This window comes from Oncorhynchus gorbuscha, linkage group LG20 (assembly GCF_021184085.1).
Source record: "Oncorhynchus gorbuscha isolate QuinsamMale2020 ecotype Even-year linkage group LG20, OgorEven_v1.0, whole genome shotgun sequence".
NCBI classification, from domain to species: domain Eukaryota; kingdom Metazoa; phylum Chordata; class Actinopteri; order Salmoniformes; family Salmonidae; genus Oncorhynchus; species Oncorhynchus gorbuscha.
The window spans coordinates 30,226,140-30,252,836 of record NC_060192.1 but is presented as its reverse complement, the minus strand read 5'-3'; the positions used below and the strand labels follow the sequence as shown (position 1 = coordinate 30,252,836).

Sequence of the window (26,697 nt, the reverse complement as noted above, 5' to 3'; positions counted from 1 at the left end):
CCAATAAGATACCAGTAACATACCAGTAACATCCAAGTAAGATACCAGTAACATACTAGTAAGATACCAGTAACATACTAGTAACATACCAGTAACATCCAAGTAACATACCAGTAACATACCAATAAGATACCAGTAACATACCAATAAGATACCAGTAACATCCAAGTAAGATACCAGTAACATCCAAGTAACATACCAGTAACATACCAATAAGATACCAGTAACATCCAAGTAAAATACCAGTAACATCCAAGTAACATACCAGTAACATACCAATAAGATACCAGTAAGATACCAGTAAGATACCAGTAACATCCAAGTAAGATACCAGTAACATACTAGTAACATACAAGTAAGATACCAGTAACATACTAGTAAGATACCAGTAACATACTAGTAAGATACCAGTAACATACTAGTAAGATTCCAGTAACATACTAGTAAGATACCAGTAACATCCGAGTCACATACCAGTAATATACAAGCAACATTCTAAGTAAGACACCAGTAACATAGCAGTCATTACCAGTAAGATACCAGTCCTGATTTTTGTTTCAGATTTTAATAGTTGTGTTTGACATAGTAGATTTTTTCACACTCATATTTAGAGTGTGTGTATGTGTGTGTGGGGGGGTCTAATGTAAAACAGGTCCACTACCATGGTGAGTCTGAGGGGTAAACGTGGCTGCTGGCACAAAGCCCTCCGGTCGAATGCCCATTACATCCCACAGGGAGGGACCCAGTTTAAGGGGGAGAGAAGACAATGTGAATAGAAATATAGGCTTCAATAAGCCTACTGTACTAATTTCCCACCGATCCAGAAATTTCTGACTTAACTCAAGTTAAGTAGGAGTCTTACACATAGATCTGCACACAGACTACACAATTGTAGAGCAGGCTACATAAACAATAATCAATGACTTAATTGCAATTTTGAAAAACATGATGGTTTTGAAGTTTGGTTCTCCTATCTTTGCAATTTACCGTGATGCCCACCCAATCTGCCCAAGCTTTCAAGACAGGAGGTGACAGAGCAGAGACCACCAACACAGTGGTGAAACGCCTTTTAATCACACTGGGACTATCCCCGTATACAAACACACACAGGCCGTTAAGCAAATAATTTGCTTTGCTATAGCACTAGTACACAACATTACACTATTGACAGACTGCTGTGTGGACTGGGACGGCTGTGTCCCAGTATAAACTACCTACAAAAGAACAGGCATGAAGTAAACAGGACAGAATGGACACCCTGCACACTCCATCGAGTGTCAACAAACTATCATTATTATCCAACTGGCATACTTGTGTTGAAATCATGCGTTTTCAAGTCTTCTCCTGCCATGCGAAGGCCTACGAGAGCTTGAAGGTAAATTGTCTTGATAAACTATTTTATGTCAGATGGTGTACAGCTCAAGAGGATTATCAGTAGGCTATAATAGCTTCAGAATAGCTCATGTTCAGGTTCTGTATTTTGTGCTAACTCTGACCTCTGCTGGCCATTATACGTATCACATTCACTTTCAATAGAAATGTTAGGGTCTGAAAGACCTCCTCAACCAATTATAGAGTCAACACAATACTCATAATGGTAATAATAACAATATACTTTATGACTATGGACTGCAATGTCTTCTGGGCATTAAAACATGATAAATTGTGCACAGCAAAGAAGAAATAACTAGCAAAGGCCAAATTAATGAATTAGTGGATAGAAGTTATTTGTTGTTTTAAGGAGAGCTGTTGATTAGTTAGTACACTACAGAACCAAAAGTATGTGGACACTTGATCGTCAAACATCTCATTCAAAAATCATGGCCATTAACATGGAGTTGGTCCCCCCTTTGCTGCTATAACTCCCGAGTGGCACAGCAGTCTAACACACTGCAACTCCATGCTAGAGGTGTCACTATAGACCCTGGTTTGATTCCAGGCTTTATCACAATCGGCTGTGATTGTGAGTCCCATAGGGTGGTGCACAATTGACCCAGTGTGGTTAGGGTTTGGCCGTGGTAGGCTGTCATTATTAATAAGAATTTGTTTTTAACTGACTTGGCTAGTTAAATAAAAATATAACAGCCTCTCTTCTGGGATGACTTTCCACTAGATGTTGGAACATTGCTGTTGGGACTTGCTTCCATTCAGCCACAAGAGCATTACTGAGGTTGGGCGATTAGGCCTGGCTCGCAGTTGGCGTTCCAAATCATCCCAAAGGTATTTGACGGGGTTGAGGTCACGGCTCTGTGCAGGCCAGTCTAGTTTTAACTAACTGATCCTGACTAACCATTTCTGTATGAACCTCACTTTGTGCACGGGGACATAGTCATGCTGAAACAGGAAAGGGCCTTCCCCAAACTGTTGCCACAAAGTTGAATCGTCTAGAATGTAAGTGTAATGCTGTAGCTTTAAGATTGCCCATCACTTGAACTAAGGGGCCTAGCCCGAGCATGAAAAACAGCCCCAAACCATTATTCCTCCACCACCAAACTTTACAGTTGGCACTATGTATTGGGGCAGGTAGTGTTCTCCTGGCATCCTCCTAACCCAGATTCGTCTGTCAGACTGCCAGATGGTGAAGCGTGATTCATCACTGGGGATCACCAGAGAATGCTTTTCCATTAATCCAGAATCCAATGGCGGCGAGCTTTACACCACTCCAGCTGACACTTGGCATTGCGCATGGTGATTTTAGGCTTGTGTGAGGCTGCTCAGGCCATGGAAACCCATTTCATGAAGCTCCCGACGAACAATTATTGTGCTGATGTTGCTTCATGGTGCAGTTTGGAACTTGGTAGTGTCTTGCACCCGAGGACAGATGTTTACATGCCACGCACTTCAGCTGTCCCATTCTGTGAACTTGTGTGGCCTACCACATCACGGCCGAGCCGTTGCTGCTCCTAGACGTTTCCACTTCACAATATCAGCACTTACAGTTGAACTGTGAAGCTCTAGCAGGGCAGAAATGTGACAAACTGACTTGTTGGAAAAGTAGCATCCTATGACTGTGACACATTGATAGTTACAGAGCTCTTCAGTACAGGCCATGCTACTGTCGATGTTTGTCTATGGAGATTGCATGGCTGGGTGCTCGATTTTATGCACCTGACAGCAATGGGTGTGGCTGAAATAGCCAAATCTACAAATTTGAAGGGGTGTCCACATAATGTTAGTGTATAGATTAAGGAAGCCTGATCGGTCAACAACCAACAAACAGGTTTTACTCAATAAAAAAACTCAGCCACCCCTGGTATGTTGCTTACCATCCAACCGCAAATAACACCTTTATCAAAAAGGCAAAGGATATCAATGGTGATGCTTAAAGGCATGTGGAATTCCCAGCCAGACCCAGTTCTACAGTATTTATTCAGGACAGCAAAAGTTTCTCTTGTTGTAATCCCCATACTAATTTGAGATGCTGGTGTTATCTCTTCGGTCCTCTGTCTCGCTCTCCCTCTATAATGATCATTAGCATAGACATCTGCAGTTAAAGCAAACATTCAAACATGAAAACAATACAATCAAACCAAGTCTAACTGGGGCAGGCTATGTGTGCCATACTCTTCAATTTTTTTTATTTAAACACATACCAAAATCTAACCTTCCTTTAATGCTGGATCATGGAGACTAATGGCATTGTTGAGCTAGTAACAGGGCCGGTTCCAGGCATAAGCGACGTGGTTGCTTAGGGCCCCCACGACCAAACATATATTTTTAAATCAGGAACTCAGTCGGGTCTCAATTTACTTTTGAGAGTAACAATAGTAGAAAACACCAGGTGAAATTTAAAAATGTGCTTGTGCATCCTTACCTTTTCTCTTGTTATGTCTTTCACTGACAGTCAACGAATTAGCCATGCCAGCTAACAATGGTTAGATTGGTAGTTAGTCTAGCCAGCTATCTAAACTTGTAATCATGACCGGACAAGTGTGCAGGGAACCTGACCTCCAGGGGGCCCCCATTGATTTCATTATTCTCACTCAGACCATATTAACATGGCATGTCATTACAAAATGTGTAGAATAACAGGAAATTAGCTTTGAAACTGCAAAAATCTCTCTTCATCCCATGGCAAAATATGTAGAATGACAGAAAATGAACTTTAAGTACAATTTTTCGCTTTACTGTAAGGGGGGGGGGGCTATATTGTTTTGCTGCAGGGTGGAAAACTATTAAGTGCAGTACTTTGGACCAGGGCCTTATGGGCGGCGGGTAGCCTAGCGGTTAGGAGCGTCCGCCCAGTAACCGCAAAGTTGCTTGTTGGAATTCCTGAACCAACTAAGTGAATAATCTGTCAATGTGCCCTTGAGCAAGGCACTTAACATTAATTGCTTGCTGTGCTGAACAATGGGCAGTTCAATACCTCTGTCAATTAAATGTGTGTATGTGATCTGGATAAGAGCATCTGCTAGAGTCGCCCCTGGCTAGTTCTGTAATAATGAAAGGGAAGCTGTCAGACACCAACCAGAGGTTGCCCATATAGTATAGGGAACATGTAAAGCTGTGATGGTACAGCAGCATTCTGAATTGATGTGAGGTCAAATGAAATGCTCAAGTATTGGACATGCCTTAATTCCCTCCTGTTTATAGCCAGCTTCCACTCCAGAAAGAACCAAATGCTGTCAGCTTTTGGTTATGCACTCAATCATTAGGTAACAACATAATTGATTATACACATTCTAGATTAGAAAACAGAGAAACAAAAAACAAACATCACAGTAATAAAACCACCATGTAATAGTATCATATAGCAATGATTAAATCAGACATTAAAGATGTGAACACCATGATGGCAGGTTTCCATTTACCACGTGATCCCCAGGTTGCGAAAACTGTTTTGACTTCACCATGTCCTCTCCTTTTCCTCAACAGCAGCCCTATATCGTGTTTGTGTGCACGGGCCCATTGATTTATGGCCAATATACCATGGCTGAGGGCTGTGTCCAGGCACTCCGCGTTGCCTCGTGCATAAGAACAGCCCCTAGCCGTGGTATATTGACCATATACCACACCTCCACAGGCCTTATTAAGTAATATAGTCAACCATATTTGAAAGAACATCCATGATTTCTTTCAATCACACACATATACATATACATATATATATGTGTTAAAAAAAATTGTGATACATGAGACAGAAAGTGCTGGATTAGTTACAATCATCAGTTGCTTTATCACATTTGTTTTATTAAGTTATTTCCACTTCTGTGCATATCGTTGAAATTTCTTTCTTATTTTTTTTATATATTTTTTTTAAGAGTTGAGGGGGGACTATTCCTTCAGCACAAAAACTTTCTTACTCACTCAATTATGGGCATTGGTCAAGAGGTAAAAAATGTCAGCCAGTTCTTGAAGATCCCACCATCATATTTTCCTGTTCTGTCAGAAGTACCCCAACTTCAACCCAATACTGTTACTCTACTCATGGGCCTCTGGGGGTGAGAGGAGAGGGCAGGACCGTCCTAACAGCATCCTCCTCCAGACTGCCTCACTGGAGTGCTGTCAATCTTCAGGTTGTGCTTCTCTCCTCCTGCCGTGGCCCCAGGCCCCATGCGCTTCTTAATCTCAGCCGCCATGGTCATGAAGGATTGCTCCACGTTAGTTGCGTCCTTCGCACTGGTCTCCAGAAAGGGGATGCATAGAGAGTCAGCAAATTCCTGTTTGAGGAGAGTGAGATGGGTCAATCACCAGTCTGACTGCAGTAGTAGGGTGCTTCCATTGCAAGTAATAGTGTCTCCCAAGGGTTGATAATTGAGCATGTCGACCAGGGCATAAAATGAACACCCACCAAACGCAGGTAGATTTAGGTACTTAGCGGGTAAGAATGTATATTTCCCCAGCCATGCTGGCAAGTGGTCAATTTGCAGGGTTCTACAATGCGAGTGTTACATTCACAAATAAAAAAATTGTGAAAAGTAAAGTATGAAAAATGCAGTAGTAGCTGTTTTCAAACTATTTCTGCGTTTTGTTTAATAGCTGCTAATTGCACAAAGAAATAAGAATCCTATACCCCTCCTCACGCAGCAACATTGCCTTGCAGGGGAGCTGTGCACACACTGAGTGAAGTTCTGATAGATTCATTGAGGCACTGTGCACAGACATAAAAGCTGGTCTAATTTACCCTAAACAAATCTACAAAGTGAGACTTAGTCCTCAAGCTCAGTTGTTTTTCAATGTTAGTTTGAGTCTGCTGCTTCAACTGATAGTGAAGACACGCTCTATAGTCATCAAAAATCTCAGACATGCTTTCCTGTGTAATGTCCCGCCCTTAAAGGGGCAGATAAAAAATGTAGTCTGATATTTTGATTTAAGAGACTCACGCCACAAAAAATAAATTGAGCAATATACCACATTACTTCTTACATTTCTTATTTTAGGAACATTACAAAGCACGGTGATCTGTTAATGGCCCCAAAAAAATTGACTGGTGAAAATATTTGAGTGGCTAGTATATTTTCTTAAATTTACCTGCCACAGTGGCTGGTAAACAAAAAGTACATTTTAGGCCCTGATGTAAACTACAACAAACTAAGGCTACAGAGAATAATATACCCAAATACTGTGGTTAATCTGTATGAGAGTCCAAGTTTCCTGAGGACTCACCTTGGCTGTCGTGTAGTCTACTACCTTCTTGGTGGTGAGGTCACACTTGTTACCCACCAGCAGCTTGTTGACATTCTCGCTGGCATAGCGGCCAATCTCCTGCAGCCACTGCTTTATATTGTTGTAAGACTCCTAGAAAGAGAAAATACCTCAGTTACGGGTTGTCAATAAATGCAGGTTGACTCAGATGTTAATTAATGTTCTTTGTGGAGGGGCGTCACTAACCTGATCTGTTACATCATAGACAACGATGATACCATGGGCTCCTCTGTAATAGCTGGAGGTAATGGTGCGAAACCGCTCCTGACCAGCAGTGTCCCACTAAAGACAATTTAAAATATATAAGTTACCGCACTTCATGAAAGCATGAACTGCAATTAAACTTCCCAGGACAGCTGCCAGAGCTGCTGACTCAACTCACAATCTGTAGTTTGATGGTCCTGCCATCCAATTCAATAGTTCGGATTTTGAAGTCCACGCCGATGGTGCTTATGAAACTTTCCGTGTAGGTGTCATCCTGAAATGCATAATAAAAAAACATAGCTTTAATCAACAAATGGACACACAGTATCCATCCAAATGATGTAAAGCTGAAGACTGATAGTTCTTACCGCAAATCGAAGCAGGAGGCAAGACTTTCCCACCCCTGAATCACCAATCAGAAGCAGTTTGAACAGGTAGTCACTAGGGGGAAACCAGGTCAGGGAACATTAAATAACAAACCAACAAAATCTATCCAATCAAGCCCCCGGCATTGACTTTCATCTGGGTCTCTGGGGAGTTAGGCTAAGTTCATATGCAATGCTGTCATTTCCATCTGAAATTAGCTATGTTATTATAGCTACAGTTGCAAGGGTGTGCAAAGAAATGTCAGAGGAAAATATAAATTATAAACTTGGTGGGTCGAGCGCTGAATGCTGATTGGCTGACAGAATTTATCTAACTGGGTGGGTCTAATCCTGAATGCTGATTGGTTAAAAGAGCATTCCAGCCGGTGCCTAATCCACAAATTACTAGCGGCTAAATCTATGACGTTAAAATGCCTATTTACTCTGTTCCATCTAACTGCACAATCCACCGTCTCATCAGCCCAGGCAGGAAAGTTATAAACTTGATCTCCACTATAAAAAGCATCCAGACATTAACTCACACTTCTTTTAGTGTAACATTTAGTTTAACAGCGGAGATTTGTATAAACCTCGCTGTCACAGTCTCTGACATTTGCAACATTGTTTCAATATTCAAAATCGATCTCCAACTGTCCCAGAGTACTGAACCTTTAGGGGTCAGGAGTCAGGCAACATTTCTCAGCCAGTCAAAATCATGAATCAGCTGGCATAATTTTTATGGATATATACAAAGTAATGTCAATTGAAACAAGGTCAATCGAAATGAAGTGCAGTTAGTTTGCAGTCTTTCCAGCTTCAGTTTGAAGTGATTGTGTTAGCTGTGTTGTTGGCTAGCTCCTCTGAACAACAGTGTCCTGAAGAGAGAGCACGTTTTCTACACCAGGCAAAATTGTGCCTCCTTAGCTCATTGTTATGGATGTATCCAAATAAATGTCACTAGAAAACAGCTTAAAACAAATGCAGCTACTGTTGTTATTCTGTCTGCACTGTTTGACGTGACTAAATTAGCAGTAGTTGTCTAGGATAAGAGCGTTGCCAGCCAGTACGGCAATGTAACATTTAGAATGAACGACTGGGTCGCGTCCATAGATACAGAACAAAAAGAACGAACTGAACGACTGGGTCGCAGCTCTGGCAACCGAACCAATAGAACGAACGACCAGCCGGCTTGGTAGCAACCCTAGATTTGTTTCAGGACTACATCTTGATGAAGGATGAAATACTATGAATAAATTAATCAAATGAACATCAATTATTTTCCAGTTGTCGTGGTAATACTATGAAAGTGTAGATGCCAATCACCATATAAGTTTAAAGATGAAAAAGCCTGTAAGGAGGAGAGATTTTATTTATTTATCTAACCAGGTTGGCAAGTTGAGAACAAGTTCTCATTTACAACTGCAACCTGGCCAAAATAAAGCAAAGCAGTTCGACACAACAGTCACACATGGAGTAAAAAACATACAGTCAATAATAGAGTAGAAAAATAAGTCTATATACAATGTGAGCAAATTAAGTGAGATAAGGGAGGTAAAGGCAATAAATAGGCCATGGTGGCAAAGTAAATACAATATAGCAATTAAAACACTGGAATGGTAGATGAGTGTGCAAAGTAGAAATACTGGGGTGCAAAGGAGCAAAATAAATACAGTAGAGATGACCAGAAACGATTCAGCCGGTCATTTTATGTGTGGATTAATTGTCCGAGTAGAGGACCTTGTGCATTTCAGGTAAAATAACAACTCAATGTTTATATCCCAGGACAAATTAGCTATCAACAGCAAGCTAGCAAAATAGGGCGAATTAGCTAGCAAGTGCAAGCCAACTAGCCATACAGGTGCAATGCTTTTAGACCTGTTGCCAAATTAATGTCATTACAAAATAAATTAATGCACGATAGCGCACGCGCCCAACCGGTTTAGTTTCCGTGTTAGCCGTGGTTTATTGGCCATATATATACACACACACACACACACACACAACACCTCCTCGGGCATTATTGCTTAAATATAGAACGTTGCAAGAGACAACTAACTAGATCAACAATATTATACATTGTTTTGTCAGCATTGCTTTTGCTATGATCATGACAACATTGTACCAAAACAACCCGATATGATGGCAGATGTAAGGCACAGAGCCCAGCTAACAGTAGCTAGTTAGCCCAGCTAACAGTAGCTAGTTAGCCCAGCTAACAGTAGCTAGTTAGCCCAGCTAACAGTAGCTAGTTAGCCCAGCTAACAGTAGCTAGTTAGCCCAGCTAACAGTAGCTAGTTAGCCCAGCTAACAGTAGCTAGTTAGCTAGTTAGTTAGCCCAGCTAGTTAGCCCAGCTAACAGTAGCTAGTTAGCCCAGCTAACAGTAGCTAGTTAGCCCAGCTAACAGTAGCTAGTTAGCCCAGCTAACAGTAGCTAGTTAGCCAGCTACATTAGTTTTCACTCAGAAAAACATATCATGTTTGTGTGTGTGCAGTTAGCTACTGTAACTAGCTATGTATTTAAGGGCACTTGTTTTACTTGTGTATTTTGTTTTGCGGTAGACGTGTTTGACGTACTGTAGTGATATATAAATGGTTGATTGTTGATCATTTGTATAACGAATATTTGTGCCTGATATTTGTAATTAGTACTTGGAATAAAGAATACAACAAAATGCTTGTTACATCATCGGTGTTATTAGATATGGAGCTAACAAGAACAACACCTAAACATCAACTTTACTCACTATTCAGGATTCATGGTGTCCGAAAGCTGTGTTTTCTTGGCCCTGTCTGGGTCACACACTCATCTTCTTGGTAGCTAGCTGCGTTGCTATCGTAGTAGGAAAGAAGACTTGTTGTTGTAGCTAGCTAACGTTATTGTACAGAAAATAAATTAGCTAACGTTAGTTTGGCAAATGGTTCTGCAATTTCACGAGCCAAAATGTTTTGTATAGCTTGTTGGTTAGGTAAGTAAACTCAAGTGTTCGGTGACTAACCAATTTAGCTAGAATTAGTGTCGCTAGGTAAACATAGCTTTGTTTACCTTGTTCTTGTTGCTTACTCGTCCTCATTCCTAGCCTTTTGCGCATGTGCCAGTGAGTGATGACGTTAAATAGTTTTCCTCCACCGATTGGAAAATGTAGTTCAGCCTAGAAGTCCTTCTGAACGTTCTTCTGGCCAGCTGCGTCTTTCTTTTCCCCATTGCAGTTAAGCCAAAACCACGCCCCGTTATTCAGAGGGGCGTTCTAAGACGCTTTGAGCGCTCTTCGAGTCCGGAAGTGAATATCAGGTAGCGCGAAACTTCAGTCACTTGATTAATAATATTTGCCATGTTTCAAAATGTCAAAAATATAATAACATAATGTCGTGGACCGAGCTAGCCATTTAACGTTCAAAGACAGATTCAATGGCTGTAAGCATAGCGTATTCGACTGAATGATTAGCTAATACATATTTGTGAAATTATTAATAATAAGCATATGATTTGACCTGATAATAGACTACTAATGATAATATAACAACTTCAAATTCCGAGCTAGTAACGTTAAGTAGCTTAGGTTAATTTAGCTCACCTTCAATTGAGAGAATTCAGCAGAGTTGTCAGAGACATTTTTACAACTAATGGAAACTCTGAAAATAAATACATGATAATAATATGCCTACATTACGGTAGGCAGCTAATTGTTCAATTACACTTTCTTTCCTTACAATACACATTTTCTGAACCACCAAAGGAGGCGTATTTATTCTTCATGCACAAACGTAATAAATAATAGTGCAAGATCAAGATAATAGATATGTTCCTGAACACAATGACATCTATCCACGAAAAAGTAAAGAAGTACCACATAATTTAATATGACAACAAATTAGAGAAAACATATTCAAACAAACTCTTAAACTGTATTATGTATCACTCACAGGTTTAAACAAAACATTGCGTATCCTTTTTAAAAACAGGCTTGGACAAAGTAATACTTTATTGTCACATCATTACATTTTCAGATCTACCCCCCCCCCCCCAAAAAAAATGTCACATGCTTCGTAAAAAAAGAAAGAAGTGTTGACTAACAATGAAACGTTTACTTAAGGGCCCTTTCCAACAATGCAGAAAACAGAACTAAAATTGAAAGTTGAAAAAAATAGAAGAAAATAATATTAATAATACCATGAATAATAGTAATCATCATCTATGATAAATAGCACATAACATCGAACAAGCTATTGGTAAATGTTGACTCTATTAATACTAGACAATTTGACAGATCTTTCAAAAAACATGCAGTGCCAGGTAATTCATTTAAATTTGTTTTAACTAGGCAAGCCTTAAGAACAAATTCTTATTTATAATGACCCCTGCCAAACCCTAACTCGGACAACACTGGGAAAATTGTGTGCCACCCAATCACAGCCAGGTGTGACACAGCCTGGAATCGAACCAGGGTCTGTAGTGACACCTTTAGCACTGAGATGCAGTGCCTTAGACCGCTGTAACACTTGGGATACTCAGAATAATAGAGGGACATACAGTATTATATACAGGATGGTATGTATGTTTTCCAAGTATGACTACTAGTTTATGTCTACAACTAGTTTCACCTTTATTCACTATTCTCTTTTTCTTTCATTTCTGGTTCGATCTGACTGTTCATGCCACTTGTAATATGACACACCTAACCCAAACATTTCTCATGCACATGTCCAATCCATAAATAATAGAAAGATTGATAAAACACAATTACAAGTCATCACCAGAAGTCATCAAGACATGATACTCTCATAAACAGTCTTTCATCAAACATCTGGGTCCAAAGTAAAACACAGAGCTGCTGTTACCAAACCCTCCTGTATACACAGAGGCCTGATGTTACCAAACCGTCCTGTATACACAGAGGCCTGATGTTACCAAACCCTCCTGTATACACAGAGCTGATGTTACCAAACCCTCCTGTATACACAGAGGCCTGATGTTACCAAACCCTCCTGTATACACAGAGCTGATGTTACCAAACCCTCCTGTATACACAGAGGCCTGATGTTACCAAACCCTCCTGTATACACAGAGGCCTGATGTTACCAAACCGTCCTGTATACACAGAGGCCTGATGTTACCAAACCCTCCTGTATACACAGAGGCCTGATGTTACCAAACCCTCCTGTAAACACAGAGCTGATGTTACCAAACCCTTCTGTATACACAGAGCTGATGTTACCAAACCCTCCTGTATACACAGAGCTGATGTTACCAAACCCTCCTGTATACACCTGATGTTACCAAACCCTCCTGTATACACAGAGCTGATGTTACCAAACCCTCCTGTAAACACAGAGCTGATGTTACCAAACCCTCCTGTATACACAGAGCTGATGTTACCAAACCCTCCTGTATACACAGAGCTGATGTTACCAAACCCTCCTGTATACACAGAGCTGATGTTACCAAACCCTCCTGTAAACACAGAGCTGATGTTACCAAACCCTCCTGTATACACAGAGCTGATGTTACCAAACCCTCCTGTATACACAGAGCTGATGTTACCAAACCCTCCTGTATACACAGAGCTGATGTTACCAAACCCTCCTGTATACACAGAGCTGATGTTACCAAACCCTCCTGTATACACAGAGCTGATGTTACCAAACCCTCCTGTATACACAGAGCTGATGTTACCAAACCCTCCTGTATACACAGAGCTGATGTTACCAAACCCTCCTGTATACACAGAGCTGATGTTACCAAACCCTCCTGTATACACAGAGCTGATGTTACCAAACCCTCCTGTATACACAGAGCTGATGTTACCAAACCCTTCTGTATACACAGAGCTGATGTTACCAAACCCTCCTGTATACACAGAGCTGATGTTACCAAACCCTCCAAACCCTCCTGTATACACAGAGCTGATGTACACAGAGCTGATGTTACCAAACCCTCCTGTATACACAGAGCTGATGTTACCAAACCCTCCTGTATACACAGAGCTGATGTTACCAAACCCTCCTGTATACACAGAGGCCTGATTTATTTTGTGTCTAAACACCAGACCCTTCATTTCATAGCCAGTTCCATCAAAGTTCTCTTATATTGTTGATGAGATCAGTGAGATGTTTATAGACATAAAAGTAAACATTATGGCCTATACATCTGAACCTCTTAGCTTCATGGCAGTCTAAAAGTACACAGCACATCTGTTTGTACAGTGGGCGTTCTGTCTATTGAATGACAGAGTAAGGCACATTGACAGACTGAATTGGAAAGGTCCTCGTTTCTCAAACAAAAATACTCCATGGATGGGCGACCTTCCCAGAGTCTCTTACCTCAAGGTACAGAGGGATTTATTTCTTCAAGTATCTCCAAAAGGGAAGGCACACAGCCCCAGCACCCTCGGGGGTATAATTGTTTATTAACCATCAGTCCCAAAATCCCAGTTAAGGATTTGTTGAAGTGGTGACATGTTTGTCTAGGAGTGTTTCATATTGTAGGTTGCTGAGTGACTGAGAGCTTGGTTTGAAGCAGAGATTGAGGAGGTTTAGTTCTAGATGGGTTGGTATTTAAGGCACTGCGCTATTTGTCATTGTCGTCCCTACTCTCACTGCAGCACACACTTGTCTTTGTTGCTGAAGTTCCTGCGTCTAAGCTCCAGCCCCCGCTCCAAACGCTCATCCTCTTCAACGGCACTGAGGACACACACACACGCATAAACAACCACACAGTAGTGCATCGTTTAAAACGTGTGTAAACGTTTAAAATATGTGTGCTTATGTGTGTTCATGCTTAGTGTGTCTCACTGCATAAGCATGGCTGTATAACAAACATATGGGCTAGACTCACCCTCTCTCCTTGGCGTCCAAGTCCCTGACCAGCTCGTCCCGCTGGTTGACCAGAGAGACCAGTTCCTGCAGTAGGAGCTCCTCCCGGTGCTGCTGGGCCTTAGTCTTCTGCCACTCTGAAGAGAAGGGGGATGAGGCAAGATAGAACATTTGTGGTCATATGCACGTCCTTAAAAAATGTAGTATTATAACAGAAAAGCTCACACACCGAATATGACAACGTTTCAAACCACAAGGATCTTCTTCAGGTCAGATCTGGATCAAAACATTGTCAATAAAGGTGGTAATTTGGAGCATATTAAGTGTGTGGGCCTTTCTATTGTTTTCAGGGATGAGAGACAATATCATAGTCATTATATATACACACACAACTGCTGTAGGTCTACAGTCGTCTCACTGGTTGTGTTCAATGTAAACAAGGTTGTGTTTATGCATTGGACTCACTAACCTTCATTGGCCATCATGGCTCTAAGTTCTCTATTCAGTAGTTCAAATCGTTTCTCCAAGTCCTGCTCCTCCTGCCTGTTAAATACAATACATTCAATTAGCTGCCGTCTGCTGGGCACACACACAGAACATAATATGGAGCAATTCAGTACAAACCATCTCCTCGTAATATAATCCTGTTACGTATTATTAAGAATGATAGATGTGTGAGTGGTGTGTTGTGTCTTACAGCAGCTCCAGATGATCCTGTCTCCTGATCAGGGCGTTCTTCTTGTTGACCAGAGTGAACCACTCCTGGATCAGTTTCTCTTCCTCGTCACGGTCGCTACCTGGAGCAAGGACACAACACATGACACCTCAGAGGTTAGACCCTGTTATATCTACTGAGAAAAGTCATCTGTGGCCTTTGATAAGCACACGTAAAGGTAAGCCTGACACTTCCTGTTAGGTTTACAGCCACTTTTTTTATATTGTTCTGTTTCTCACTTGATTCCATCAGTCTTCTGAGTCTCCTCTCCACGATGCCTGCTCGGTTGTCGATGTGCTTCTGTTCAGTCTCCAGGGCTTGCAGCTCACTCAGCACATACTGACTGGTGTCCTGCAGACGCGGACCGTGAAGATACAGCGACACACATTGCCAAAACGGACATGCAAGGACAGACACACAGATGAACATAGACGACAAAGAGAGGGAGAAACAGGAATAAAGGAGAAGAGAAATCCACGTTGACTCCAATGCTTCCCACAGTGAGTGTCAAGTTGGCTCCATGTCCAGGGTGGTGGAACATTCTTGATACACATGGGAAGCAGTTGAGTGTGAAAAACCCAGCAGCGTTGCAGTTCTTGACACACTCAAACCGGTGTGCTTGGCACCAACTACCATACCCCGTTCAAAGGCACTTAAATATTTTGTCTTGCCCATTCACTCTCTGAATGGCACACATACACAATTCATTTCTCAATTGTCTCAAGGCTTAAAAATCCTTCTTTAACCTGTCTCCTCCCCTTCATTGATTGAAGTTGATTTAACAAGTAACATCAATAAGGGATCATAGCTTTCACCTGGATTCATCTGGTCAGTCTACATCATGGAAAGAGCAGGTGTTCATCATGTTTTGTAGGCTCAGTGTATATAAAACACAGCAAATCAGATTGGTGACTGTACTGGGCCTTTAAGCTAAACAGAGAGAGAGAGAAGGTGGCCGAAACCAAAAGAGAAAAACAAGTGGATAATAATGTGAAGTCAAGGCAAAGGTTTGAACTGACCAGAGTATCCTCCTCCTGGCTTGGGACACTGGACTCCTGGACTTGTGCTGGGCTCCTTGACTCTACACACAGACCAAACAGCGAGACTGCATATTAGTATATTTACAACAACAATAGAAAAAACTCAAGAGTATGCAGCCTTTCATATCATGCTTTACGCATTGTCCTTTTCTGTTGTCTGCTCATTCAGTTCAGGTAAAAATCTCCCGGTAAACCTCCTACCGGATTCTGAGGAGACATTCTTCACTTCTCTGTCTGATACACTTTCAGCTGACTGGACAGGAGACACAAACACAATAGACATGATAGGTAAAGAGAAACATGGCCTGGTTTAAATAGCAAAACATTAGCGCATTAATTGAACATCAATCTCTGTTGAAATACAAGAACACAGTTTTAAAAGCTGGGAGAGTATTCAGCATGTACCTCTGTGCTCTTAGATGTGCTACTCTGCTGCTCCACCACATCCCCTTCATCCATGGACTCACTCTTCAGCCGCAAGCGCCTTTTCTTCACCAGGTCGGCGTCTCTTACGTGACCAAATCCTGATTTGGCTGCAGAGGTGTGTGACCTGGGTGGAGGCACGGGGGTCTGTGTCTCTCCCGTTCCCCCATCCAAATCCCCAGCTACGCTTCCCTTCTCTTCCACTTTTGTCACCCGTTTAGTCCAGGGGGGTGGCACTAGGCTCCCATTGGGCTTAGAAGCCTGTTCTGTAGCACCGTCCTCCAGGGAGATGCTACCTTCCTGTAACTTGCGGGCACAGAAGCGAGCAGCAGCATCCACATCAGAACCCTCACTGGGCTCAGTCACTGCATAGCTGGACTGGCTGCTGTTGTGCTCTATCTGAAGAACACTCAGCTCCTGCCCCGTAAAGTGGGTGCGGATCTGACTCAGGTAAGTCATGATGATCAGGCGGTCTGGCACAGAGAGCAGCACCATGTCTGAGGGCTCCAGCAGTCGGGAGATGCCCAGCGCAGCGAAGCCATCAAAGGCCTGTGGGAGAGGGAATAGTCAGCACAAAAAACAACGACTTCTGTGTTCCTTATAGACATTATGTATAATTATGTAAATATGTCATCAATAAGCTCATTGACGTTTTCACCTTCTTGTTGTTTAACTTGATATCGTTGGGTTCCAGTGCCTCAAAAGCTCTAAGAAAAACACCAGTAGTTAATAGAAGGACGGAGAGGACATTTTCTACTATTTTGTGAGAACTTCTACCCTATTTCCTGTAAGGAGATGGATTAATTCTACCTCTCCTACATTCAGCTGTATGGGTGGGTTTAAAGTACATGCGTGGACTACTAATAAAGTTGTTCGACATTTCACATTCAGACAAGGATCGAATATTGTGGATGATTTATCTGATTAGTGATCAAGTCCTTACATCTTGTCGGGATAGAAGTGGTGTAGGATGGAACAGAAAGCCAGACCATTACGCCAGGAGGTGTTAAAATTAGTGACCTTCACTCCCTTATAACCCTGTGTAACCACCTGGCACCACTCCAGTAAAGACCTGCTGGAGGACACGAGACCAGGACTGGGCAGAGGACCAGGCATCTGGGCAGGGTGTGAAGGAGAGGAAAGAGAGAGAGAGGAACAGAGGGAGAGAGACCTGTTATAAGTGACATTCCCATGAACATATTCAATGTTCAGCTGTGTTTGAAATATAATTAACTGTTTATATTCACTTTAAAAAAAAGAAATGTACCTCCTGGATGAGGACGAACACATCCTTCCCATGGGCTTCGTCCTTGTCCGCAGGGGGAGTGGAGGCCTCTGGGCCAACTTCCTGGAAGACCACAGGAAAGGAAAGGGGTTTCTTCTTGCTGCGTCGAGGAGGAACAACCGTATCTGACGCTTGACCAGAAGGGACCTCCTTATCTGCTGGAGTCTGTCCATTGGACTGTGGCTCTTCACTGCCTGAGTTACCCTGGATGTTACCCTGGATGTTACCCTGGATGTTACCCTGGGTTGTGGTGTCTGGTGAGGATGGCTGAGCAGCTTTCTTAGAGCATCTTGTTGGGACAGCCAGGTCACTGGACTTTCCCCCCCCCTCAGCCGTCTCAGATCTATAGAGACAGAAATAGGAGAAATAAGACGATGGGACAGCAAAGGCCAGTTTCAGTTATACACTCCAAAATGATTGGTAAATACAAACATTTTGGTTGTTCTTTTGGCTCTGTACTTCAGCAGTACGGATTTGAAATGACATACAAATATCATACCCGCCCAAAAATGCTAACCTATCCCTGTTATTGGTAATGGTGAGAGGTTAACATGTCTTGGGGGTATGACATTTGTGCATCTATAACTTTCTCACTCATCATTATTCACAATTCATTCAGGACTATCCATAATCATGGTTGCATCCACACGAATGTAGTGTTTAGAAGCATTTTCTATTCTTATCTACAATAAAAGGGACTCCAAAAGGACACATTATTTACCATTCATTTCTACTGGGCACAAAATCATCTGAAACACATCCAAAACAAACAGCAAATGCATCCAACTCATTTGTAGAGTCACAAGCTTTATGTAGTCATTGGGTGCTGGGAATATGGGACCAAATACTTCCCTTTTTACTACTTTAATACACATAAGTGAATTTGTCCCAATAATGTCCAAAAAGTGCTTTAATTTCTAAACAGTTCACCCGATATGGATGAAAAACCCCTGAAAGTCTGCACAGTTATTGTATAATTTCCAATGTAAAGTCCTGGTGCACAGAGCAAAAACAACAACAAAATTGTAACTGTCCCAATTTTCTGGAGATTACTGAATATCCTGCAAAACAAACAAAAACTGTTTAAAGTTAAGCACGGATTAATGTGAATATTATTTAACTGTGCAAGTAGTTACAAGAGCCAGATGACATGATCTGATTAACTTCAAATTGTTCTGCCAACTTACTGTTGATCCTCTGATGAATCTACAGTGCAACGAGTGGTATCCTGTTCTATCTCAAGGCCCTTCTCTTCCTTCTCAACCCCTGATTCAGTCACATTCTTATGGGAAACTGTCTCTGCTAATTCAGTCAATAACAAGCACTCCTCTTGGGCAGTGGCACAGAGAAAGGTAGAGAGCGGGCCATTGTGCATTTCAAGTCCTTTGTCAACAGGTACCCCATCTGTCCCTGTTTCTGTCCTCGGTGGATTGTCAAGTTCACAGTGGAGTTTGATGTCATACTCTCAGTGGTTGCCACCAGGTCCTCCAGGTCCTGTCCATGACTAGTGTCAGTAATAGTCTCTTATGGGTTACTATTTGATGAGGAGGTGGCTATGGTAGAGGGCTCACAAATGATTTCCTGCTGACCTTTCCTTCCATCTAGGTCTAGGTGGTTTGACTCAGGCCTGTCTAGACTGATTTCCTGGGGGATTACTGGTGATGGAGTCTCTTGCTCCTCGCTGGCCTCGGACCCTGGGAGATCTTCTGGGTTCAGAGAGAGGTCTTCCTCATGCAGGAAGGGGATCAGGCGTTTTCTGACGCAGAGGGCAGGCACAGGTACATCTGATATCTCTTCTTCTGCCAACTGACTAATATTAGCCAGTAGCAACTTTTCCTCCTTTATGAGGCTTAGGTCGTCTTTTGGGTGTTCTGCAGGGCTTATGTGAGGGACCTTGGGACACGTAGTAGATGTTCCAGGTTGAGAGGGTGGTAGAGACCATGGGACCACTGAGTTGACAGAGACAACTTTCTCATTGTCATCCTCCTGGTCAATGCTGGTCATTGGCTCACCTTCTCCTTGACTGTCACCAGAATGCTATCTGAAGAAGTTGTTTCCATGGCGAGGATGAGTGGTTTTGGAATGTCTTCCTTTAGCATCAGTGTTAAGGGTCTCCTTTGTTAAGCTATCTGTGCTGCTCTATTGGGCCATTGCCTCAGTACTTGTATTATCTGGTGGAGGGACAGTTTTCTTTTGTTTTGGTGGAGTAAGGCAACTGGCAACAGGTGCCATGTCTTGACTAACTCTTTCTGGGCCTACTTCCTGAAGAGGCACTGGAGGAGTGCTATTTTTATTTTTGCTGCGATGACAGGGAAGTGGTTCCAGTTCAATGGTCCTGGCAAAAGGTCCTGCAGGAGGGGACAACACTGACATGGCCTGCTGTATGGACAAACCATCAGGGCGTGTGTCCTCATGTTCAGCAGGTGGTGAAGAAGATAACACCCCTGGACTGTGAAACAGAGATATCAATGTTAGCCATCTGGCATGGCTACAATAGCAATTCAATCAATTCCCCAAAATGCAGACGACCACACAATCCTCAACAATGTCACAGACAAAAGACAACAGTAAACATCAACACGGCAAGCTCACTATCAGGTAACGTCCAGTTACATTCCCTGAACAACATTTCATTGGGTTCAGTTCACATGCTCATTCAGCACTAACATCCAACAATTCAACTCTCTCCTCAGGCATGGTAGTAGACTTTACGCACAAAGATATAAAAAACACAAGTTCATGACAAATAACTTTTACGAGAAATCTTTACAAGATCACTCAGCATAAAGAAAATACTGTACCACTCCAAATGTCTGAAGACACAAAGCCAGTCAAAACTTGACAGAGCTCCATTCCTATGGCATGAATCAAATCTGCCTCATTAAACCATGCAGGAAAGTAGTGCAGAGAGCGACAGGAGCTCCGGCACTTACCCTCCATCTACTGTATGTAAAACTCTGCTAGCCACACTGTGCCCACACCTCTTGCCCATCTCAAACTCAAACTCATCTGAATTGCTGTCAGGGATGAACACTGGATTGTCTCCTTACAGACTTTAGCACCATTAACGATGGGGGTGGCTTCATCTTTATTTTCTTCCAAGCACTCTTCATAAGCTATTTCCTCCAGCTCTGCTTCTCTCGGCAGTGGGAAATGGTCTGTACAGCTTTTGAATCCTTTTTGTATTCTAGAGGTGGTAACACATCCCTCTCTGGTTTACCTTGGTTTACCCACAGTCTTCCCTTTCAGGGGTTCTGTGATCTCCGTCAGTGGTCTGTGATCCCCTTCAGTGGTTTTGTGATTTTATTCAGTGGTTCTGTGATCTCCTTCAATGGTTCTGTGATCTCCCCCAGTGGTTCTGTGACCTTTAGTGGTTATGTGATCTCTATTAGTGGTTCTGTGATCTCTTTCAGTTGTTCTGTGATCTCATTCGGTTGTTCTGTGATCTCATTCAGTTGTTCTGTGATCTCTTTCAGTGGTTTGGCAGTCTCTTTGTGTGGTTTGATGATCTCTTTCCGAGGTTTGGTAGTGTCTTTATGTAGTTTGGTGGTCTCCTTCAGTGGTTCGGCCTCTTGCTCAATTTTGTTGGTTGGGTCCTTTAACCATCTCTTGCGCCACAGTAGCTAAACGCAAAGCCTCCACTAAGCTTATCCTGCCAGTCTCTTCAGTTGTAGAGAGCTTTTTTTTAGCTAATTAGCAACTACTTACTACATTTGAGCTACTTTGCAACTAAACTCAGCAAAAAAAAGAAACGTCCCTTTTTCAGGGCCCTGTCTTTCAAAGATAATTCTTAAATATCCAAATAACTTCACAGATCTTCATTGTAAAGGGTTTAAACACTGTTCTCATGCTTGTTCAATGAACCATAAACAATTCATGAACATGCACCAGTCGCTAAGACACTAACAGCTTACAGACGGTAGGCAATTAAGGTCATAGTTATGAAAACTTAGGACACTAAAGAGGTCTTTCTACTGACTCTGAAAAACACCAAAAGAAAGATGCCCAGGGTCCCTGCTCATCTGCGTGACGTGCCTTAGGCATGCTGAAAGGAGGCATGAGGACTGCAGATGTGGTCCGTACTGTGAGACGCTTAACACAGCGCTACAGGGAGACAGAATAGACAGCTGATCGTCCTCGCAGTGGCAGACCACGTGTAACAACACCTGCACAGAATCGGTACATCCGAACATCACACCTGCGAGACAGGTACAGGATGACAACAACAACTTCTCGAGTTACACCAGGAACGCACAGACTGTCCGCTGGACTGAGGGCTTGTAGGCCTGTTGTAAGGCAGGTCCTCACCAGATATCACCGGCAACAACGTCGCCTATGGGCACAAACCCACCGTCGCTGGATAAGAGCATCTTGATAAGAGCATCTGCTAAATGACTAAACTGTACAGGACACCCACTAATACTCTCATGAAGACATCAACATCAAGACCCTCCTCCTGTACAGCTACAGGAACCCACTCATCTTCCAACACCTCCGATGTGCTCTCAGCGCTCTTCTTCGACACTGGATCTACCTGCTGTTCATTGTTGGGGTGTCCTTGGAAGAACCTGACTGACTTGCATCTTCCTCACACTCAGTGTGGACAACAGCACATTTTTCCAGATACAATCTATTTTTCTTAGAAGGGTGAATTGGGCCTCCTCAGTCAATGGTGTGTCAAAGCCTCCTGAACTGTCACAGTGAAAGTAAATATCTGTTTCTCTATTTTACTTGGAGGGAGATGGGAGGAAAATGTCCTATAGGTACTCAGTAATGTAGATCTCTGTTACAGACACCTGTCTAGATGGGCTGCCACGGATACAGATATGAAATGACACACTTGATTGGACACTAATCTGAAACCAACAGTAGGACTGGAATCCATAGAGTCATGATCCATAGGTAATAACTTGTAATATGGGGAAAATGACTAGTGTCCAGAAAAGTTATAACCTAAATGCAGTGTTATTGGCACTTGTTGGTGAGCATTAAAACATTGTTTAAATGTCAACACCACCACAATTATGCATGTCTAGTGTAAATGTGCCTCACAGACACTTTATGCCATGCTGTGATGTGTTCAACACCCAGTAACTTACCCTGTTTGCAAGGTATTCTTTGTTGGCTCCAATGTGCTCATGCCTACTCCCTCTGTCCCATTCTCCTTAGTTTCCTCCTCTAAAGTAGCCCACAGAGGCCTTTCTGCCTCAGTTACAGCCTCCCTACTGGGAGGACGCTTCATATCGCACGGCCCCTCTTTCTTCGTAACATCTGACTCTCCAGCTGGAGAAATGTCTCCTTCCACTGACACAGGCGTGTCTAACAGCAATGTGCGCTCCATGGTGAAGCTACCGACAGCCTTCGCGGGGAGATCCAGGAGGGGTGTAGTCGATATTGACGGTACACTATCTTTACCATTTTCCTCTTCAATCATCTGTTTTCTAAGTGATTCAGAAGACTGGGTAGTGGGCTCTGGGGAAGCTGAAGACTGTGTAGTGGGCTCTGGGGAAGCTAAAGACTGTGTAGTGGGCTCTGGGGAAGCTGAAGACTGTGTAGTGGGCTCTGGGGAAGCTGAAGACTGTGTAGTGGGCTCTGGGGAAGCTGAAGACTGTGTAGTGGGCTCTGGGGTAGCAGAAGACTGGGTAGTGGGCTCTGGGGTAGCAGAATACTGGGCAGTGGGCTCTGGGGTAGCAGAAGACTGTGTAGTGGGCTCTGGGGAAGATGAAGACTGTGTAGTGGGCTCTGGGGAAGCTGAAGACTGTGTAGTGGGCTCTGGGGAAGCTGAAGACTGTGTAGTGGGCTCTGGGGTAGCAGAAGACTGGGTAGTGGGCTCTGGGGTAGCAGAAGACTGGGTAGTGGGCTCCGGGGTAGCTGAAAACTGTGTAGTGGGCTCTGGGGTAGCTGAAGACTGGGTAGTGGGCTCTGGGGTAGCTGAATACTGGGCACTGGGTTCTGGGGTAGCTGAAGACTGTGTAGTGGGCTCTGGGGTAGCTGAATACTGGGCAGTGGGCTCTGGGGTAGCTGAAGACTGTGTAGTGGGCTCTGGGGTAGCAGAAGACTGTGCAGTGGGCTCTGGGGTAGCTGAATACTGGGCAGTGGGCTCTGGGGTAGCTGAATACTGGGCAGTGGGCTCTGGGGTAGCTGAAGACTGTGTAGTGGGCTCTGGGGTAGCTGAATACTGGGCAGTGGGCTCTGGGGTAGCTGAAGACTGTGTAGTGGGCTCTGGGGTAGCAGAAGACTGTGCAGTGGGCTCTGGGGTAGCTGAATACTGGGCAGTGGGCTCTGGGGTAGCTGAATACTGGGCAGTGGGCTCTGGGGTAGCTGAAGACTGTGTAGTGGGCTCTGGGGTAGCTGAAGACTGGGTAGTGGGCTCTGGGGTAGCTGAAGACTGTGTAGTGGGCTCTGGGGAAGCTGAAGACTGGGTAGTGGGCTCTGGGGTAGCAGAAGACTGGGCAGTGGGCTCTGGGGTAGCAGAAGACTGGGTAGTGGGCTCTGGGGTAGCTGAAAACTGTGTAGTGGGCTCTGGGGTAGCTGAAGACTGGGCAGTGGGCTCTGGGGTAGCAGAAGACTGGGTAGTGGGCTCTGGGTTAGCTGAAGACTGTGTAGTGGGCTCTGGGGTAGATGAAGACTGGGTAGTGGGCTCTGGGGTAGCAGAATACTGGGCAGTGGGCTCTGGGGTAGCTGAAGACTGGGCAGTGGGCTCTGGGGTAGCTGAAAACTGTGTAGTGGGCTCTGGAGAAGCTGAAGACTGGGTAATGGGCTCTGGGGTAGCTGAATACTGGGCAGTGGGCTCTGGGGTAGCTGAAGACTGTGTAGTGGGCTCTGGGGAAGCTGACGACTGGGTAGTGGGCTCTGGGGAAGCTGAAGACTGTGTAGTGGGCTCTGGGGTAGCAGAAGACTGGGTAGTGGGCTCTGGGGAAGCTGAAGACTGTGTAGTGGGCTCTGGGGAAGCTAAAGACTGTGTAGTGGGCTCTGGGGAAGCTGAAGACTGTGTAGTGGGCTCTGGGGAAGCTGAAGACTGTGTAGTGGGCTCTGGGGAAGCTGAAGACTGTGTAGTGGGCTCTGGGGTAGCAGAAGACTGGGTAGTGGGCTCTGGGGTAGCAGAATACTGGGCAGTGGGCTCTGGGGTAGCAGAAGACTGTGTAGTGGGCTCTGGGGAAGATGAAGACTGTGTAGTGGGCTCTGGGGAAGCTGAAGACTGTGTAGTGGGCTCTGGGGAAGCTGAAGACTGTGTAGTGGGCTCTGGGGTAGCAGAAGACTGGGTAGTGGGCTCTGGGGTAGCAGAAGACTGGGTAGTGGGCTCCGGGGTAGCTGAAAACTGTGTAGTGGGCTCTGGGGTAGCTGAAGACTGGGTAGTGGGCTCTGGGGTAGCTGAATACTGGGCACTGGGTTCTGGGGTAGCTGAAGACTGTGTAGTGGGCTCTGGGGTAGCTGAATACTGGGCAGTGGGCTCTGGGGTAGCTGAAGACTGTGTAGTGGGCTCTGGGGTAGCAGAAGACTGTGCAGTGGGCTCTGGGGTAGCTGAATACTGGGCAGTGGGCTCTGGGGTAGCTGAATACTGGGCAGTGGGCTCTGGGGTAGCTGAAGACTGTGTAGTGGGCTCTGGGGTAGCTGAATACTGGGCAGTGGGCTCTGGGGTAGCTGAAGACTGTGTAGTGGGCTCTGGGGTAGCAGAAGACTGTGCAGTGGGCTCTGGGGTAGCTGAATACTGGGCAGTGGGCTCTGGGGTAGCTGAATACTGGGCAGTGGGCTCTGGGGTAGCTGAAGACTGTGTAGTGGGCTCTGGGGTAGCTGAAGACTGGGTAGTGGGCTCTGGGGTAGCTGAAGACTGTGTAGTGGGCTCTGGGGAAGCTGAAGACTGGGTAGTGGGCTCTGGGGTAGCAGAAGACTGGGCAGTGGGCTCTGGGGTAGCAGAAGACTGGGTAGTGGGCTCTGGGGTAGCTGAAAACTGTGTAGTGGGCTCTGGGGTAGCTGAAGACTGGGCAGTGGGCTCTGGGGTAGCAGAAGACTGGGTAGTGGGCTCTGGGTTAGCTGAAGACTGTGTAGTGGGCTCTGGGGTAGATGAAGACTGGGTAGTGGGCTCTGGGGTAGCAGAATACTGGGCAGTGGGCTCTGGGGTAGCTGAAGACTGGGCAGTGGGCTCTGGGGTAGCTGAAAACTGTGTAGTGGGCTCTGGAGAAGCTGAAGACTGGGTAATGGGCTCTGGGGTAGCTGAATACTGGGCAGTGGGCTCTGGGGTAGCTGAAGACTGTGTAGTGGGCTCTGGGGAAGCTGACGACTGGGTAGTGGGCTCTGGGGTAGCAGAATACTGGGCAGTGGGCTCTGGGGTAGCAGAAGACTGTGTAGTGGGCTCTGGGGAAGATGAAGACTGTGTAGTGGGCTCTGGGGAAGCTGAAGACTGTGTAGTGGGCTCTGGGGAAGCTGAAGACTGTGTAGTGGGCTCTGGGGTAGCAGAAGACTGGGTAGTGGGCTCTGGGGAAGCTGAAGACTGTGTAGTGGGCTCTGGGGTAGCAGAAGACTGGGTAGTGGGCTCCGGGGTAGCTGAAAACTGTGTAGTGGGCTCTGGGGTAGCTGAAGACTGGGTAGTGGGCTCTGGGGTAGCTGAATACTGGGCACTGGGTTCTGGGGTAGCTGAAGACTGTGTAGTGGGCTCTGGGGTAGCTGAAAACTGTGTAGTGGGCTCTGGGGTAGCTGAATACTGGGCAGTGGGCTCTGGGGTAGCTGAAGACTGTGTAGTGGGCTCTGGGGTAGCAGAAGACTGTGCAGTGGGCTCTGGGGTAGCTGAATACTGGGCAGTGGGCTCTGGGGTAGCTGAATACTGGGCAGTGGGCTCTGGGGTAGCTGAAGACTGTGTAGTGGGCTCTGGGGTAGCTGAATACTGGGCAGTGGGCTCTGGGGTAGCTGAAGACTGTGTAGTGGGCTCTGGGGTAGCAGAAGACTGTGCAGTGGGCTCTGGGGTAGCTGAATACTGGGCAGTGGGCTCTGGGGTAGCTGAATACTGGGCAGTGGGCTCTGGGGTAGCTGAAGACTGTGTAGTGGGCTCTGGGGTAGCTGAAGACTGGGTAGTGGGCTCTGGGGTAGCTGAAGACTGTGTAGTGGGCTCTGGGGAAGCTGAAGACTGGGTAGTGGGCTCTGGGGTAGCAGAAGACTGGGCAGTGGGCTCTGGGGTAGCAGAAGACTGGGTAGTGGGCTCTGGGGTAGCTGAAAACT

The 26,697-nt window shown here is 44.7% G+C and overlaps 1 protein-coding gene across 1 annotated transcript; it reads right to left on the bottom strand.

The window, feature by feature from the left end:
* Window positions 1-4,568: 4,568 nt before the first annotated feature.
* LOC124006723 (ras-related protein Rab-1A-like) lies at window positions 4,569-10,411 on the bottom strand. Its single transcript, XM_046316837.1, has 7 exons — window positions 10,258-10,411; window positions 9,959-10,044; window positions 7,218-7,290; window positions 7,028-7,123; window positions 6,832-6,927; window positions 6,607-6,738; window positions 4,569-5,660 (listed from the first exon to the last, which is right to left on the bottom strand). The coding sequence occupies exons 2-7, from the start codon at window positions 9,970-9,972 to the stop codon at window positions 5,466-5,468; spliced, it is 606 nt and encodes a 201-aa protein (XP_046172793.1). The 5' UTR covers window positions 9,973-10,044; window positions 10,258-10,411; the 3' UTR covers window positions 4,569-5,465.
* Between the last annotated feature and the right edge of the window lie 16,286 nt (window positions 10,412-26,697).

What these genes read in the sequence shown, in the direction of transcription:
- LOC124006723 (XM_046316837.1), bottom strand. An exon ending in GGACCATCAAACTACAGATT is followed by an intron (nt 6,928 to 7,027) that starts GTGAGTTGAGTC and finishes AATTGTCTTTAG; the next exon opens with TGGGACACTGCTGGTCAGGA. An exon ending in TAGACTACACGACAGCCAAG is followed by an intron (nt 5,661 to 6,606) that starts GTGAGTCCTCAG and finishes CTCCTCAAACAG; the next exon opens with GAATTTGCTGACTCTCTATG.